This window comes from Ceratotherium simum, chromosome 6, assembly GCF_057802395.1.
Source record: "Ceratotherium simum simum isolate JZ-2026a chromosome 6, ASM5780239v1, whole genome shotgun sequence".
NCBI classification, from domain to species: Eukaryota; Metazoa; Chordata; class Mammalia; order Perissodactyla; family Rhinocerotidae; genus Ceratotherium; species Ceratotherium simum.
Genome location: NC_141905.1, coordinates 14669667 through 14689496, shown reverse-complemented (window position 1 = coordinate 14689496; position 19830 = coordinate 14669667). Strand labels below are relative to the sequence as shown.

General features: G+C 35.1%; 1 protein-coding gene across 3 annotated transcripts in view; it reads left to right on the top strand.

Annotated features, from left to right (window-relative positions):
* Window positions 1-19830, top strand: part of RYR2 (ryanodine receptor 2) — a 694605-nt gene that overhangs the window by 303876 nt on the left and 370899 nt on the right. For all 3 annotated transcript variants that reach the window (XM_087431907.1, XM_087431906.1, XM_087431905.1), the window contains 2 exons: window positions 9822-9896; window positions 15125-15281. In XM_087431907.1, coding sequence (XP_087288033.1) covers window positions 9822-9896; window positions 15125-15281 — 232 coding nt within the window. The remainder of the gene's footprint in view (window positions 1-9821; window positions 9897-15124; window positions 15282-19830) is intronic.

The window sequence follows — 19830 nt, the reverse complement described above, 5'->3', positions numbered from 1 at the left end:
ATCCCTTTCTCTCCTTCCCCTACAGTTTCCCTGTTATTAACATCTTGCATTAGTATGGTACTTCCGTTACAATTGATGAGCCAATATGGACACCTTAGTATTAATTAAAAGTCCATAGTTTACTTTAGGTTCACTTTTAGTGTTGCATATTGTATGGGTTTTGATAAATGTATAATGACATATATCCACCCTTAGAGTATCATAAAGAATAGTTTCACTGCCCTAAAAATCCCCTGCACTCTACCTATTCAAGACTATCCTTTTTCCATTGAATTACCTTTGCTCCTTTGTCAAAGGTTAATTGGCTGTATTTGTCTGAGTCTATTTCTGAGCTCTCTTTTCTGTTCCATGAATCTATTTGTTCTTTCACCAGCACCACACTGTCTTGATTACTGTAGCTTTATAGCAAGTCTGTAGTCGGGTAGTGTCATTCCTCCAGCTTTGTTCTCCTTTAATATTGTGTTGGCTATTCTCGGTCTTTTGCCTTTTTGTATAAAGTTTGGAATCAGTTTGTCAATAACTGATTAGCTTCCTGGGATATTGATTGGGATTGAGTTGAATATATGGATCAAGTTGGGAAGAACTGATATCTTGATGGTATTGAGTCTTCCTGTCCATGTATGTGGAATATCTCTTCATTTATTTATTTGATTCTTTGATTTCTTTCATCAGACTTTTGTGATTTTCCTCATGTAGATCTTGTACATATTTTGTTAGATATATACTTAAGAATTTTTTTTCTTTCTTTTCGATGGTAGTATAAATGTTATTGTGTTTTTAATTCAAATTTCTGTTGTTCATCACTGGTATATAAGAAAGCAGTTGACTTTGTGTATTAGTCTTGTGTCCTGTAACTTATAATTGCTTCTTAGTTTCAGCAGTTTTTTTGCTGTTGTTGATTCTTTGGGATTTTCTACATAGTCAATCATGTCATCTGTGAACAAAGACAGTTTTATTTCTTCCTTCTCAATCTGCATACCTTTTATTTCCTTTTCTTGTCTTATTGTATTAGCTAGGAATTCTAGTACAAGTTGAAAAGGAGTGCTGAGAGGGGTCGTCTTTGCCTTGTTTCCAATCTTAGGGGAAAAACATCTAGTTTCTTCTCTTTAAGTTTGATGTTAACTGTAGATAATCTATATTAAGTTGAGGAAGTTCCCCTCTATTCCTAGTTTACTCAGAGTTTTTATCATGAATGGATGCCAGATTTTGTCTAATGCGTTTTATGTGTATTAATGTGCTCCTGTCGTTTTTCTCCCTTAGCCTGTTGCTGTGATGGATTTTATGAATGTTCAATGATATTTTAAATTAATAAACTTATGTATACCAAAGGAGAAAAGTAATAATTTTTGCTACATACTTATGTTCAAGGAGTACATTTCTTTCACTATAAAAAATAGTGGTAGTTCATGTGGATACCCATTATAACTTTTATAATGTATTTTATTAAGGTTTAAAAACATTTTTTCAAAAGAGAATTAAATTCTGTGGTCCATCATTTATTCATTGTACATTAAGTTTGGAAAAATGAAGAATTCTGATATTATTTTACTGCCCTGCATTACAGTAACTAAAATACATTGCTATGGCTTTTTTTTTTTTGTCTCTGCTGAGTTCTACATAAACCTGTCATAAGCATTTGAATTGGCAAGGCAATCCTCAGAGGCTGGTTGAGTGCTCTTCTCTATTTTTAACTTGTATAATTAATTCATTATCAAAATTTGATGTGACTGATTAAATTTCTTTTTCTTGTTGTTGTTCCCTCTTTTGTTGTTCAGCATTTGTTACATATTCTAGCCTCTCTCTGGACAAAAATGAAACCGGAATGTGTTCAAAAAGTAGAACTCTAAGAGCAACATCCATTGTCTTCATTGCTTTAAAGTTGTTTGGTAAATGTTAAAAAAAAAAAAAGGAAGAAAAAGAAAATTCATTTGGAGAGAAAAAAAAGTGGTGTCTCTGGTGCTTCAGTAGTAATTGACTATGTAAGCTATTCAGTGTTAAAATAATATGCTGACTTCTTTAGGGCTTCCTTACATTGAAAAAACAAAAGTAGATTGAAAATGCTCTAATTGTTGTATTTGTAATTCAGGTATATGACAATTCTGTTGCTTGTAATTCACTGATCAAACTGAAGATTTTTGAGATGAGCCAAGTGCTCTCAAACACTCTGAATTTATTTCTAATTACCTTGGGAAGAAAACCAAGGAATCACTCACAATGTGGATATTAATTCCAGATTTAGGAACATGATTCAAGGTAAATAAGATTTTCTCTCAATTATTTATTGTGATATTTAATTTTATGTGTCAACTTGACTGGGCCATAGAGTGCCCAGATATTTGGTCAAACATTATTCTGGGTGTTTCTGAGAAGATGTTTTTGGATGAGTTTCACATTTAAATCGATAGACTGAATAAAGCAGATTGCTCTCCCTAATGAGGGTGTGTCTCATCTAATCAGTTCAAGGCCTGAATAGAACAGAAAGGCTGACTCTTCCGTGAATCAGAGGAAACTCCTCCTGCCTGACTGCCTTTGAGCTGAGCCATCAGTGATTTCTTGCCTTTGGATTAAAACTGAAACTTCAGCTCTTCTTGGGTCTCGAACCTCTCCCTTTTTGGACTAGAACCACACCATTGGCTCTCCTGGTTCTCAGGCCTTTGGACTTGGACTGGAACTTACATCATCAGATCTCCTGGGTCTCTAGCTTGCTAACTGCAGGTCTTGGGAACTGTCAGCCTCCATAACTGCATGAGCCAACTCCTTATAGTAAACTCTTTCTGTATAATTACATATGTATTTTTATATATATAAACATTTATATATGTTCATGTTTATCTATATCCTATTTTATATATATATAAAATATATCCTTTATATATTAGGATTTATATATATCTTATTGGTTCTTTCTCTGAAGAACCCTAATACAGTGATGAGAGACTCCAGACCTTCATTTCATCTAGCTGGCTCTCTCTGAGTTGAAAATTACCAATAATGTGGGCAGGCTCTTTTAGACTGGGGTTGGCAAACTATGGCCTGTAGGTCAAATCCAGCCCAGTGCCTGTTCTGCTAAATAAAGTTTTATTAATCAAGACATGCACATTTTTTCACAAGTTGTCTATGGCTGCTTTCCCAGTTCAGTAGTGTGACAGAAACCATATGGCCCATGCAACCTAAAGTGTTTACTCTCCAGCCCTTTACAGAAAAGTTTGTCAGGCCCTGTTTTAGACCACCCTTCCATGGTGGCAGTGAAAGTCTTGGATGGGCTGTCAGCCCCAACGGTCCTGGAGACACGTGGCAATCCTATACTGAGAGCCAAAAGTAGTGTGACAAAGCAGGTGACTTTAGAAGTAGATTTTTACAAGAGGGAGAAGGTCGTTAGGAAAAGAAGTATCTTTTTAATTTATATAATGTATACACTGTTTTCAGAGCTTGAGTTTTCTGTAGTTTCCTTTTACTCTCATGGTGTTTTGCAGTAGATGCCCAAAAAAGTCATGTGGATTTGTATGTGAATCACTTTATTTGACACATAGAACTACTGGAAGCAAAAGGAGTTATGTAGACGATGGCTGAAAAGGAATGCTAGAATCAGGACACCGTGCGCTAGGGAGAGGCTAGCAAGGGGGTGGTCTGGGTTATGGCTTCATTTCCTACTTATGCTGTCCTGAGCAATTTTATAATTTAGGACTCATTATACCTTTGAATATAAACAAGTATATGACACTATTGTTGGTTCAATTCAACAAACAATATTGAGTCCTTAACTCCCTATGTGGAAAGATTGATCATAATCAATCACTGTCATCCACACCCTCAGAGCTACCATTTGCTGTGCAAAGATTCTTCCAAGTGGTCTGCTTGGGTTCTGTTATCCTTTTCTTCCTCACAGTAATTCAGTGAAAATTAGCTTCCTTTTACATATGAAGAAATGAGGCACAAAGAAGTTAAGTAACTTTGTACAAGTTCATAGAAGGAAGTGACATCTTCAGAAAGTTAATAACAGTCAACTGTGGCAGTGATTTACCAACTTCTCGGTGCAAAAATGTGAACTAATTTCTGTGATGCCATCCGGTGAGGGCGCTCTGTGGCAACACTCACAATGAAAGAAAGTAGTTTCCTTATGGGGCCGAGGGGTCTCTTTACAGCGTTGGATCTTTTATTAATAATGTTTTATGATTCTGCACAAGTGCTTTTGTGTTTTGATATCCATTGACCTTCCCTTGAATCTGGTGTCATTGCTGCCATTTGCATTGAAATCTCCTGTGGAATTGTGTATCCTGTAAAATTTTCTTATAAATACATGCCAATATATGCCAGACTGTCAGGCTGTGAAGAGCTCTTAAGGACTTGTGCTTTTATTAGTATGCAAATGCTAATTTTTTCTGGGCCTCAGATTCTGAAGATGAGCTGTCCTGTCTGTCAAAGTGCCTGCTTTTTACTGAGAAATAAGTGATTTGACAATTGAGATAAAACTTAAATTGTATTTTATAGCCAAAAATACAAAAATAGCTCACTACTTTTATTTCAGTGGACAGTATTATAATACTTTATGAGAAGTGGAATTGATGACATAATAGGAAGAATTTGTACTTATTAAAAGAATAAGCTTAAAGGGTCTCTTCAGGCACTTTTGTGTGATCAGCCTGAAATATGAGTTCCTTAATGAGGCATATTATATTGGGGGATAATGTTTTATGTAGATATGACTTACAGCCTGAAGCCTAGGATTTTTCAAAGTACCGTTCAGCAAGGCACATACTATTAGTTATTAGGTGTGCATATTTTAAAAATTCCTGTTCAGTGAAACTACAGTGACTTGGACTTTTTCTGATTTATGAGGTAGAAGCTTCTTTTAAAAAATTCTGTTACAGGGCCGGCCCCGTGGCTTAGTGGTTAAGTGCGTGCGCTCCGCTGCTGGCGGCCCGGGTTCGGATCCCGGGCGCGCACCGACGCACCGCTTGTCGGGCCATGCTAAGGCCGCGTCCCACATACAGCAACTAGAAGGATGTGCAACTACGACGTACAACTATCCACTGGGGCTTTGGGGGAAAAAATAAATAAATAAAATTATAAAAAAAACAAACAAAAAAATTCTGTTACAAATAATATCAGTGTCCAGTTATTTTAACAACCTAACTTTGTTTTGGTTCATTGCAAAAATAGTCTGCAGTGAACAGAGGGCTGCACAAGTGCTTTTGTGTTTTGATGTCCATTGACCTTCCCTTGAATCTGGTGTCATTGCTGCCATTTGCATTGAAATCTCCTGTGACGATGACCTCAGAAGGTGCTATTGCTATGGGTCTGTTTAACTCCTCAGAGAGTCTTTCTCCCTTCTCAGTCTTGCTATTGGTAAAGGCACTGCTATGAAGATCATTTAGTTGTGTAAGTTTAAATATGGTCTCTAATACCATTTGATAAACTTGTTGGTCTTTAAAACAATTGTTTTCCTGGACTCTGATTTGCTACTTGAGACACATAGCAGGGAAAAGAGATGATCCCTTCATAGAACAGGTGTATTTCTCCAGGAGGCCAATTTCTAGATAAGTTTGAATGCCCTTAGTGCCATTTGCAATGGACTGAGATCCTCATTATATTTAGTGTCTTGACATTGTGATGTCAATTTTCAGTCTGAAATAGCCTGTAAAGACTTGATTAGACAACCATTGAGATTCTGCACATGTCTTATATTTATATGGGGGAACTCTGTATAGTAGCAAAGATTCCCCAATTGGCAACAAAGCATGGTAAGCAGTCATCAGATTCTCTACACCTGCCAGTGAAGCATTTAAAAAAAATAAAGAGAAATAATTAAAGGCCGAAGTCCCTTCAGGAGACAAATATTCAAGAAAGTCAACCAGATAAAGCTAAAAATATTTCAGGTAGGAAGAAGGATCCGACTTTGCTTTTGACTTTATATTTGTGTTTTTAAATATGAATTTACCCCTAAATTAAAAGTATCATTAGAGTTCTACTTATATAAAGAATAAATGTTCATTGTTAAATCAATCAATGATGGAAACATGATGAAAGAGAGTAAAACATTTGAATGGTAATTCTTCATATCGTTTATTATGTATAATATATATAATTTTAAATAGACATTATTTTTGCTATTTGTATCTTAGAGTCCATTTTAGTTTATTTTCAAGCTTAATTCCTAAATGCTTTTTCTTATGTAATTAATATTAATAGCTTGGAGTTCATTATTCAGCAACTTTCTCCGTGCTCATACAGATAATATATCTGCATATATACATATATACATATATATGATAGGTTTATAATGACTTGTTGTACAGAAAATGTATATTATTTTCACTCCTGCATCTTATTTATCTTACTTAACAGTACATCATAAAATCCTTTCCTCTGTTTATTTTCTGTTGGCTTATTTTGTTCTCTATTTAATTTCTTCAGACAACTCTTTAGTTCCTTTGTTTTCATTATTTCTTCTTTAATAATTAAGGGATTGCCGGCTAAATTTTTTCAAAGTTTACCTGTGAATCATAGATTTGTTGTGAATTGTTCTTCTCTTCTATACGCTATCTACATTCTAGGTAGAGTGTAATTTCTATTTCTTCTTTGACCTATGAATTATTTAGGAGAGTTTTTTAATTTTCCAAGTTAATTTTTTTCTCTTTTTTAGTATTTATTTCCAAATTTTATTGGTTATAATCAGAAAATGTGATGAGTAAATAGCTTTACTTTTACAAAAAATCTGATAAAGTTTTCTTTGTGGCCAAGTACAAGATCTTTATTAAAGGTCTGATTGATTTAAAAATCTATATTTGTGTGTATCTATGTATGTATGTATATGTGTATATATATGTATGTATACACACACACATACACATCGTATACACAAACATTACATCTGTATTTTGTCATTCATTATTTTTCAAGCGTATACTCAGAGATTCTGGTTTAATTGGTCTGAGAATTGTCTGCGCCTTGGAGTTTTTAAAGCTTTCCAGGTGATTCTAATATACAACCAAGACTAAGAATCACTGCCCTACTGAAATAATGGTTCTAGCCAGTGGTTCCCAGAATGTGGACCAGCTGCATCAACATCACCTGAGAACTTGTTAGAAATACAAATTCTTGGGCCTCACCCAGATCTACTGAATCAAAAACTCTGGGGGTGAGGCCCAGGAATCTGTATTTTAACAAGCCTGCAAGATGATTCTAATACTCAGTAAAGATTGAGAACCACCAGTCTATATCAGTGGCTTAACATTGCGGGTGATTTTGTCCCCCAGAAGATATTTGGTAATGTCTGGAAACATATTTGTTTGTCACAACTGGGGCGGGGGGAAGGGGACGGCTACTGTTGACATTTGGTTGGTAGAGGCCAGGGATGCAGTAAGCATCCTTCAATGTACACGACAGCCCCTCACAGCAAAGAATTATCTGGCCCCAAATGTCAGTAGTGCTGCTGCTTAGAAACTGATCTAGACCATGGTTTCCAAACCTTGCCTCCCCATTACAACCAGCTGGAGAACTTTTAAAAATCCTGACTCCAGGGGCCTGCCCGGTGGTGTAGTAGTTAAGTTTGTGCTCCGCTTCGGCAGCCTGTGGTTCGCAGGTTTGGATCCCGGGTGCAGACCTACGCACCACTCATCAAGCCATGCTGTGGTGGTGTCCCGCATGCAAAATAGAGGAAGATTGGCACAAATGTTAGCTCAGGGACCATCTTCTTTAAGCAAAAAGAGGAAGATTGGCAACAGGTGTTATTTCAGGGCCAATCTTCCTCACACACACACAAAATCCTGGCTCCAGGTTTGGTTTAATTGGTTATTGGTGAAGGCATAGCATCAGGATTTTTAAAAGCTAACCACATGATTCTGTCCACAGCCATGACTGAAAATCACTGCTGTGGACACTGGTCATTGGTGTACCCGAAACTCTTAGGTTGTAATGGATGGATCAGGATGATCTTGAACCTGCTGATCAATTTTAACATAAAAAGATAGACGGTAGTCATTATTACCTCCTGATGTGACGTAATAGGAAGTACAAAACACCAATTTCTGAAATGGTCGTGCCAAAAAAATCAAACTTGAACCTGAACAAGCTTGTAGATTAGAGGTACATGTTAAAAAACCCTGTAAGGATGTCATCAGCAAAATCCAGAGTGTAGAAAGTACTCCAGGACAGATTGTTTTCAACAAGTAAATGGCAAGAAGGACAAGAAAGAGAGGAAGAGAGAACTGTTCTAGAATAAGAAATTTAAGACACCTAACCAATTTGTGCATTTTATTTGTTTTTTTTTTTTTTTTAAAGATTTTATTTATTTATTTTTCCCCCCAAAGCCCCAGTAGATAGTTGTGTGTCATAGCTGCACATCCTTCTAGTTGCTGTATGTGGGACGCGGCCTCAGCATGGCCGGAGAAGCAGCGCGTCGGTGCGCGCCCGGGATCCGAACCCGGGTCGCCAGCAGTGGAGCGCGCTCACTTAACCACTAAGCCACGGGGCCGGCCCATGTGCATTTTATTTGAATCGTGGTTTGAAAACACAACTGAAAAAAAAAAAGACATTTTTGAGACAATTGGGAAAATTTGAACATTGGATATTTCATAAAAACAAATTATATATTTATATATATATTTTTAGAGTTGTACACGGAGGAGTAACTGGAGATGATAGGTAAAGCAAGATTGGCCTATGTTGATTGTTTTTGAAGCTATGTGCTGGGTTTATGGGGGTTTATTATAATATTCTTTCAACTTTTATGTGTATTTGAAAAGTTTCACAACAAAAATATAATGAGAAGAAATATCTAAGTAGGTAAGAGGAAAAGCAGGTGAGAATGGTGTTAGAAATACTGTCAAGACAGTAGCAGTTTCCACAGTGTTAATAAAATAATAAATCCATTGGATTTGGGAATGTGAAAGTCATTTGATGATCTTCATAAAATCAGTTTCAGTGGAGAGGTGGATCTGAGCAAGCTTGGAGTCACTGAGAACTGAGAGGAGGTGATAATGAGGCAGAGAAGAGGTGGGAAGGAGAGGAAAATAGGTCAGACATGTTATTATGTTTGAGGCAGGACAGGGATATATGTGTTTGAATGATGAAAGAGATCCAACAGAGGGCAGATAGTGAGTACTCGGGAAAGAAATGGTGTGTGCATAAGCTTTGGTTTCCTTAGAGCAATGTCAAGGAGTGGGCACAGAGACCAATGTATATATATTCCTTAGCCTCGTGTCTGGCATAGTAACAAATTGTTATGAGAACTTTGGAATTTAGATATTTGTGACATACATCCATAGAAATTTCTCTTTTTGCGTGTGTGACCTTTTTTTGATATTTATATTTTTGGTGACATTCATACTTTTATCATTTTGCAGATTATTATATTAAAACATTAAAATTAATGTGTTCTTACATTTCTTTAAAATGTTTTAAATATCTAGAACAGAATTCAGAACTGCAGATAATTAGATGCATGTGTTGAAATAGTAATATATTAAACTACACCTAAAGTCATAGCTGAGTACTTTTATGGACTTAAATGAATAAGGTAAATGTATTCACTGGAGAGAGAGATGGTCAGAGGAGAGGGAGAAAGAGAGGGAATGAATGGGATTAGAGGGAGAAAATGATGAGAGCCTGTTTAAATCAAATGTTTATTCAGAGCAAACTTATGTTGATCACTGTTATTGTTATTTTGGTTATTTTTATTTCCAGCTATATTGTCTCCTTCCAAAAAGTATGACTTGAACTGTTTATCCAAAGGCTTTCCGTTGGCTTTTCTCTTTAATTGGCTTGAAAAATTGAGTCCAAGAATGAAACATGTTAAAATTGAGCTTTTATTTTTTTAACAGAACTGTTCATTATGAAGGTGGTGCTGTATCTGTTCATGCACGTTCCCTGTGGAGACTAGAGACACTAAGAGTTGCGTAAGTAGAGCTTCTAAATACAGCCTAATGAGCCAGGGGTACAAAATACTTCTAGTGCTCTTGACTTGCTAACGACTACAGCGAACAAGCAAATGAAACACTGAGGAAGTGGTGGAGAGTTTCTCTCTCCTCTTTCTCTTTCCTCTTTCTCTTTCCACCTATTTTATTTATCTTTCATTAGCCTAAATTCACCAGGTGGTAAGCAATAATTTTATACAATCTGCTTTTGTCTTTGGCCTCATTTGTTTTTGTAGCATCATCTCATCCTAGTCTGTGCATCTCCTGGCAGAAGGTGCTACTGGGACAGAATGATGTAAGTTTTGGAGACAGGACATATTGTTTGCAAGCCAGTCACACATTTCAGGTCTGACAGACTCTGGATTTAATCTTCTAAAGGCGCATATACACAGGGGAAACTTGACCATGAACGAAGGTACAAGAGTCGTTACTGATAGTCACTATCTTTGCTTAGAAAAAGCTTGAAAACCTAGTGAGAAATCTGGATTAACACACCAAGTCACCATGTATTCATTATAGAAATAAGAATTTATATATTTATATATATATATATGTATTCTTTTTAATGATTCAAAAAGCTGTGTAGAGACTGACTTAGTTCCCTTAAATAAATGCAATATTGATGATAAAGGTGTCATTTTGAACTATTTTAAATAGAATTAAAATATCAGTCAAATTTTTAAAAAAAATATTACTGGAAGATTCAGTCCTTTGCCTAAGAAGCAATAAGTTTTCAATGTATTTGTTCCCTATTATATTATACTTTAAAGAAATTATTGATTTAGGATTATAGAGCCCATGGGTGGGAGTAGGGAACTATCTTAGTGTAAAACAGCTGTCTTTGTAGATCTAATATTTTGAGATTAATGCTTATCTAATGATGATTAAAATAGTTTAGTGGTCTTCAGTTGTTTTTGCTTACATATCTCATATAATAATTTTGAAAAACTTTGTATATCCTTGAACATTGTAAGGTTTGACCTGGAAATTTTTTCATTATCAGTTTAAAGAGATAACAGAGTGTAACAGTGTATTATAAGTAGTGATAGTTTAAAATAAAATGGTTACATCACTCTTTTAAAAGTATTCCATTGATTCTAAGTACTGCTGTGATTCAATACCCATCTTTGTTTATTTAAAAATACTTGAATGTGGTCTTCTTTAACAGTAAAATTTGCATATTTTTCCTTTTTCTCATTGAAATCATATTTCTGTTACTCTCCCATGACAGAGTTTTGTCCCAATCATATTTTTTTATGAGGGAAAGACTTTTCCTGCTCACTCTATCATACTCCTATGCAACACAAATATGTATGTAAATTAAATTTACTTTTTTATTTCCTATGATAGTAAATCTGTAATTTTAAAAAGTTCTTCTATATTAACCTCATTAAATATTAATTAATTGATAATATTAAATTCCTTCTATATAAATACATGGTTGATTAAATTCACCTAAATATTAAAACTTTTGATAAATATTGTAACTCGTAAGTAAAATTTTATTAGAAATCCATCTCTTAATAAGATAGAAAAAGAAGAGGCAACCTTATAAAGCAAAAGAAGGAAAACATAGCTTTTATGTACTTCATAAATTATTCATAGAATTTAGGGAAAAGGGCTTTAAATATGTACATGTATTTCCTTTACCTTGTGTGTTATTATAAATAGACAGCTTAATTAGAGAAATGAAATAGCCAATAAAAGTGAGGTTTAGTGAGGTTTTGTTGCCTTTATAACACAGATTCCAGATGTCTTCAAATTTATAGGTATACCTACACTTCATGATTGTGTGCTTAAAGAAATGGATTTTCTTTTTGAGCAAACAAGCCCCTAAATCTGTCTTAATTTACAGATAGAGAAAAAGGGAAGCATGAGAGCTTCTGCAAACCTGAGAGGGCTTCATTTTTATTGTCAACAATATAATAGATGAACTGTAATTACATAAATCCAGATTGTTCTGCACACCTTGCTATGCACACCTAAGACTATGTTGTCTTGATTCTGTTTCTCTGCTGTTGCCTAATGTTTGAAATTTGAAATAGAAAGTTTGGAGTTTAACTTTAAATTTGGATAACTGATAAATAGAAATGGCCTGGTCTCATGGTCACCAGAGCTGAAAGGGGGCACGTTACTAAAGATACTAGTGACTTGTGGTTATGCTGATTGCCTCTCAGACTCCAGATGACACCAAAGGGAACTTGACAGCAAAAGGCAGAGCAGGTAGTATTTCAACCATTTGAAAGATTGAAGAGAGATGTTTTTATTTTAACTCTGTGGCCCTTGATTTATAGCCTTTCGGCATCCTGTCTACAGTAGGAAATCAGGAGGTTCATATGTAATGAATATAATTATTTTAAAGTTTTTATTTTTTTTCTAGATTCTGCTGAATCTTTGAACTACTTTGGCTTCATTGTAAATGTACAAATTATATTGTATTTAAATTACATGTTATATGCAATGGCCATATAATTACTAATTTTTCTTTATGCTTAGGAAATGATAGTCAAAGAGCCTGCTTATATTTATAACAGAACTTTATTTCCAAAAGTCAGTGTTTCTATTATAATATTTGGGATATTCTATGTTTTTTTTCCTCCAACAAGGCCCCAAACTATGTATTCATTATAATTTATGTAGCCCAGTCATTATATTTTTTATATAGCATACTTAAAGAAATAAAGTTAATGTTGTCAAAAGTTTTTCAGTATCATGACCATTTTAATAAAGCAAGTTTTAATTTAGGGAGTTAAGTATAATAGGAAACACATTCCCGTATTTTACCCCAATGAAAAGTTGTAAGAACATTGTAAGTAGGATATATGTTAGTTTCTGTAACGGGAGTTATCATTGCAATTAAAAATATGCATTATGTAAATTTCAAATCCCACTTTCTTCTATGTTACAAATAAACAAAATCAAAGGTTGACATATCATGAAGAGTGAGCAAATACTCCCCATTCCCTTTAAGTTAATTTCAAGTAAACCTAGATAATAGATGGGGAACAGTTTTCTGATATGTTACTGTAGGAAATTGCTGTGTATAACTCCATTACTATTACTACTTTCAGCTTTTACTAAATATTATTGTCTTGCCCCTCGATTCTCCTAGGCTTGTCCTCTTTTCTTCTGGGCCGTGAGCATATGAGACCAGCTAATTTGAGTGCCCATAAGCTACAGAAAGTGTGCCTAGACTTCAGAATGCTTTGCTGATAACTGGCCAAATTCCTTCCATTTCTAACAGAATCTCCTTAGTGATTTGAAAGGAGCACTTGTATATATGAGCCCTATTAAATAGATTTGAACATGGTATCCAGAATACTCTCTAGAAATTTTAATAAAAAGTATGTATTTGGTCAAAATGTTGGACTATTTTGAAAATGAAGTTATTTTCTATGATGATTAAGATGAGTCGTTAGAAAAAATATTCAAAAGCTTCCTCAAATAATGGAAATGAATATTAAAAATAATTGTGTTTTTTCATAGTATCTGCCAAGAATAAACTTAGTTTTATAAGTGGGGAATAAATAAAGCTTGTTTATTACCGGACTAGAAATGCTTTAATATGCTGTTGTTGGTAAACAAACTTTAATTTCATTTTTAAGACAATACTGTGTTATTATCAGGGTTTATTGGTACATGGTTATTAACTTAGTTTGGGAACTTGTCCAAATTAATCATCTTTATAAACAAATCCATTTAAAAAATGAATTTGTTACAATATCATTCTACTGTTAATTCTCCATGCTAATATCTCAAGTCAAAAATCAAGGTTAGGAAAATAGCACTTAATAGCACTTATAGTTACAGAAAACTTATAGAAAACAGACTTATGGTTTACTAAGATTGGTGAATTTGCAAAAGTACTCTCAATTTGTAGACTACAAAAATTTTTAATGAATCTATATTAAAACAAGTTTATTAATTAATAAATCATATTGAAATCCTCTATATCTTTACTTTTTATCTGTTTGACATTACATAGTGATAAAAGCTTCTACTATAATTGTCTTTTTAAAAAATCATCCTTGCATTTCTTTCTTTTGTTTCATTTTCTGTTTGTCATTGACGCATGAAGCTTCATGACATCCATTCTATGTAGAGTAGGTCTTTTCTCTTTAAAAAATACCTGACAGCATCCCCTTTATGCTTTTTGCCTTGAATTCTAATTTGTCTAATAGCAACTTTACCATCACTATTTCTTTTTGATTTTGTATGCATAGTAAATCTTTTCCAATCATTTATTTTTAGTTTTTTTAAAATTATTTGATTTTTAGCATGTTTCTTATCAGTAATAAGAGGCGATCCTCACCTCGCACATTACCACATTAACTGAAAGTCATTCATCTCAGAACCTTGTTTTCACTCTGCACTTAGCGAGTACGAGATTCCGATACGAACAACTTTCAGTTAACACGGTACTGTGCAAAGTGAGAATGATCTCTATCTTGATTTTTCTTTTCTACCCTATTTGAAAGTCATTATTTATAAAAGCAGATTTTAATGATCATAACTTTGCTTTTTATCTTTTTTCTGCAACCTTAGTTTATATTTTCTGTTTATTGCATTTTATTTTTCTTTCCTTTTTTCCCTTGATCTTTTCAGAGTTCTCATTTTCTTGGTTTGTCTTTTTTGCTCATTGGTTTTTAATGATATCAGCGTTCCACATTATTGAAATTTGAAGCATAGGAATAGATTTCTTTTTTCAGGTAAATATATACTTTAGTTTATATATATGAGTTCCAATTAATCATAATTAGGCATTGAGTATAAAATCACTACTTTTCAAGTCTGTGCAAATCCAACAAAAGTTTTTAACTAGTAAATTTTAAAGTATTATTTAAACTTATAATTTCTGTATCTGTGGCTAATGATTAGAGATTAACTTGGAACACAAGTTCTTAGTCATCTTTGTGTGGAGTAGTGTATGGTATGGATGGATTACATTTAAAGTCAGAAGACATTGAGTTAAATTTCACTTCTACTTACTATTAGCTGCGTAACATTAAATATTACCTAATCGTGCCAAATAACCATTTTGGTATTTGTGAGATGAAATTAACACCAGCAACATCATAAGGTTTTCGAGAACATTCAATAAGACAATATATGCAAAGCACCTTTGTTTGTTGTGTAAGACATAGGTGTTAACTGCTATTTCTCCTGAGATTGTGGATGCTGTTGGATCAAGTCTTAACTGTTTTTGTTAGGTGGAGTGGAAGCCACATAAGATGGGGCCAGCCCTTCCGACTACGCCACGTCACAACAGGAAAGTACTTGAGTCTCATGGAAGACAAAAGCCTTCTGCTCATGGACAAAGAAAAAGCTGATGTAAAATCAACAGCATTTACCTTCCGATCTTCCAAGGTAAGACAGGAGATATAATTTTGGATTTCCTGTAAGTGTGTCCCGCCACATTTCCTTTGATGTTAGAAATACAAGAAGTGATGTGAGCGTGTTTCGTGTGGATTTCTAAATTCCCACTTTCTCTTCCACGCATTCCTCTCGTGCTCTTGTTGCACGGCCACATGATGGTAAAGCATACCAGAACCTTTCTCTCAAAGGCACATTTGCACATCCGCTCTCATACACACACTTTTCTTCTTATGTCCGATGAATCATTTGTAAGGACAAAACCTCTAGGAGAACCCTTAAGATCTTAGATGAGAATCTCTCTGAACCAGGTGATGAGTAGAATAGGAAAGAATAAATGCATATCCTAGTCAAGTGGGAATGCTGGTGCTCCAGCACAGCTGCCCACTCAGTACCTCGTGAGTGGTTCCTAACTCACCAACCCCATGGTGCAGTGGATTCCTAATCATGCCTCAGCAAAATAACGAATGTTCTGAGTGGTGAAGTGTCTCAGGAATAGTTGAAAATAGCACAGGTTCAACTGAAAAATGCCAGTCATCTATTGTATTCATTTTTATGATAATTATGTATATTTCTGTCCTTATTTTAATAAAGAATGAGAAATTTGGGCATAATGATAGGAATGGAGTTGAATTACCAGTTAGCTTTTTTCTCAGAAGCTTTATACCCCTGTTATAGATAAAAGTAAGTTTGGGCGAGACCAGGAGTAACTCCGAAAAGACAGTAGCTTGAAGCTACATCCCTAATGCCTTTCTCTCAAGACTCCTGCTTTGGAGTAAACAGAATGGTGGAAGATGCTTCTGATTCAGTGAATTCCCCAGAGATCTCCATCTCCAGGAAAGACAGCCAGTGTAGTCTCTATTCTCTATGGTAAAAATAGACAAAGCTGGTCAACTCCAGTGGATAATCTTAGACAGGATCTTCATATATTATATTTGTTGTGTGGACCCGTAGAGGGGCTCTGAATGAGGTACTTCAGTGGACATCAGGTGGGCAGTTTCTCCTTATCTCTGTAGTTGGAAAGCACAGTTGATCTCATTGTGAACAGACTTGGTGCTGATGGACTTCCTCCTCAAGCGTAGCTAAGCAGAGGAGTGGAAATTTGCTAGTTTATCCACTGATAGCATTTCAATCCAAAAAGACAAAACTTCAGTCCACTAAAGAGGAATCAGTTATCTGATGGTGGAAGCTCTTTTCAAGTAGAAAAGATGTTACCTATGAAAATGACATATAGCTTGATGGCAGAAAATTAGAAAAACTAAAAGAAATGCATGGCATCCTAGAAAAATGTAATTTACCGAAATAAAATCCCAAAGAAATAGAAGAACCTGAACAGGCATTCACAATGAAAGACATGGGGAAAGTTTTTTAAGATAGAGCATTTAAAAAGGCAAAATATATCTAATAAAAATTGGAGGATAAGGAGAGAAAGTCAAAGGTACAGTATGTGTTCCAATTGCCTCCTATGAAGTAGTTAGAAGTTAAATAATATCTTTTTAAAACTTAAAAATTCACATAATAGAAACAAGATCTTTGACAGTTAAAACGTAAACACTGAGATATTAAAAAAAAATTTACTAAATAAGGTGGCAGAAGAATGGGAAGTTGGTGAGAAAAGGAGAAAAACGCTACCCTCATCATCGTACATAATCCAGCCTAGTGAAAGGAGGCCATAGACACGCAGATGGCCACAGAGACGCACTGCCAACAAAGAAAATAGACCACATAGTGAATGACTGGGAAAAAGATAAATATAAACACAGAATACCTGAGTATGCTAGAGTGAAGACCCAATCTATTTGCCTTATCAATAGATATAAATGGGCTAAAATCACAATTTAAAATAAAAATTTCATATGGAATCATGAGGTATAAATTATGCTGACATTTAGAGACACACCTAAAACACTTTATTTGGAAAGGTTGCAAATGAAAAGATGGCTAATGGAATACCAGGAAGATATAAACAAAAAGAGAGAAGAGAATCTGATCTTAATATCAGATGAGGAGGAATTCAGGCAAAGGAAAGCATTGAGTGAGACAAAGAAGGATACTTTATAGTATTAAAGAGTACAATTCACTGAAGATATAACAGTTACAAAATCTATGTACCAAGTAAAATAACATAGTATTAATATTCATAAAACAAAACCTACTTGTCCAAGTCACTGGGCTGGGAGTGCAGAAGAGCCAGTCAGTGCCAGGTTATCTCTGCCCCAAACCACGTAACCACGGTGGGTTTAAATAACCAGGCCTTAGCTCCAGGCCTGGAATCCTAAGCTGGTTTGTTCACTCATTCACCCCCAGATTGTCAGGGCTGCCACAGGAGCCCCGAGACCTTGCAGGACTTCACACAGCTGAAGCATCACTCCACCCCTCCGTAGGCTCCCAGGCAGCAGCCTGACTCTGTTGTCGAACTATGGTCTCCAAAAATCCTCCTGTTGCTATAGAAAGCTGAATACTGGCACAGTTTTTCTCTTCTCGTTCTTTCTGTAACAATCCTAATTCTCCAGGAGGTAAATGGATGCCTCTGTCAAAACAGGGGCTAGTTTATTCACATAGAAATGCAAATGCAAATGGGAAAAGTATATTAACATATTTCAAAACTTTCTTGCATACATATAGCCATTGATCTAGCAATCTATGTTTTTTTTTAATGAGTGGTGTTGTCTTACAGAAATAAAATAAAATCTGTGCAAGTTAATGTCATCATTCTTTGACATGGCAAAAAACTGGAAAAGACCCAAATATTCACCAAATATATTTGATAGCTAAGTGGTATTACCTACCAGAATATATCGACCAGAAAAGATATCCACGATAATATTGTTGAGTGAAAAAAGAGCAAGTTGTGGGACCAGCCTGGTGGCGTAGTGGTTAAGTTCATGTGCTCTGCTTTGGCAGCCCAGGGTTCACGGGTTCAGATCCTGGGTGTGGACCTACCTACTGCTCCTCAAGCCATGCTCTGGCAGCATCCCATATACAAAGTAGAGGAAAATGGGCACGGATGTTAGCTCAGGGATAGTGTTCCTCAAGCAAAAAGAGGAAGATTGGCAACAGATCTTAGCTCAGGGCCAATCTTCCACACACACACACACACACACACAAAAAGCAAGTTGTAATGTAATAAAAAAATCTCATTTTTTTTAAATTAAAAAAGAAATCCTCGTGTGTCTGTTTATATATCATTATATGATACATATGGAAGGATCTACACTAACCTTTTAATTTTGAGTACTTGAGAAAGATCAAAATGGAAGGTTTATGAGAATATGAATGCAGGGGAAAATTTTTTGTTTGACTAAAAAAACAAGTCTTTGCGTTCTGTTTTGCCTATTACAATAGCCTGTTTCTTTTGTAACAAAAAAAAAAAATCAGTTAAAAAAACAGCCAATGCACTGACATTCTTGAACATAAATTTTGTGCACATTTTTGATTTATTTTTTGGGATGGATTCCTCGAAATGGAAATATTGACTCAAAAGCTCTGAATATTTTCAAAAGCTCTTGATAAAAATTCTTGCCCAAAGCAATAGCTTTTGAAATATTTTTCTCCCAATATCTCTGCTAATATTCTGTCAATGTTAGAGTGTTGCTTGCTTTTAAAGAATTTTACTGGCCAGATCCTTCTGTGGTCTCTGCTTAGGAATTCTGCTTCTGTGTTTTGGCAATTGTGTGATGTCATGGCTTATACTGATGGCAGAGAGACGGAGGATCCCAACGCTGCTTTTGAATCTGCTACTCAGTTTCTCTAAAGCTCCTCTCCTGCCTGGTACTCATTTACGGAACCGCTCTGATATAATATAAGGTTGTTAATCCCTTGCTGTCATACAGTCCACTCATTTAATTCACAGTGATTATTGCAAAGGATAACATGGTTGAGGGTAGTGAAGGTGGAGATGAAATCCAAGAAAACGTTTTATTTTTAAAATGACCTTCGAATTTTAATTTAATTTTATTTATTTATTTTTTGTGAGGAGTTCAGCCCTGTGCTAACATCTGCCAATCCTCCTCTTTTTTTTTTTTTTTTTTTTTTTTTTTGCTGAGGAAGGCTCGCCCTGGGCTAACATCCGTGCCCATCTTTCTCCACTTTATATGGGACGCCGCCACAGCATGGCTTGCCAAGCAGCGCGTTGGTGCACGTCCGGGATCCGAACCAGTGAACCCCGGGCCACCGCAGCAGAGAGCGAGCACTTAACTGCTTGCGCCACTGGTCCGGACCCCGAATTTTAATTTTAAAATCATTGGCAGATTAGGTAATAAAGTTTTTTTTCCATGAGGTAGAGACAGTAACTCTTTCTATTATTTCTTTGTAAAATTAATTTTTTTATTTATTTAATGCATAGTCATATAGAAAACCTTAAAAGGGAATACAAAAATGTGGTAAGGAGAAAATTAAAATTATGTACAATTCATCACTCAGAAACAATTCTATCGTGTGTTTGTGTATTACAGTTTTTAGCAAATATATACATATTTTGATAATAGGGCTAATTATATGCTATATTGTATTTAGTTTTTATTTAATATACTACTGTATTCCT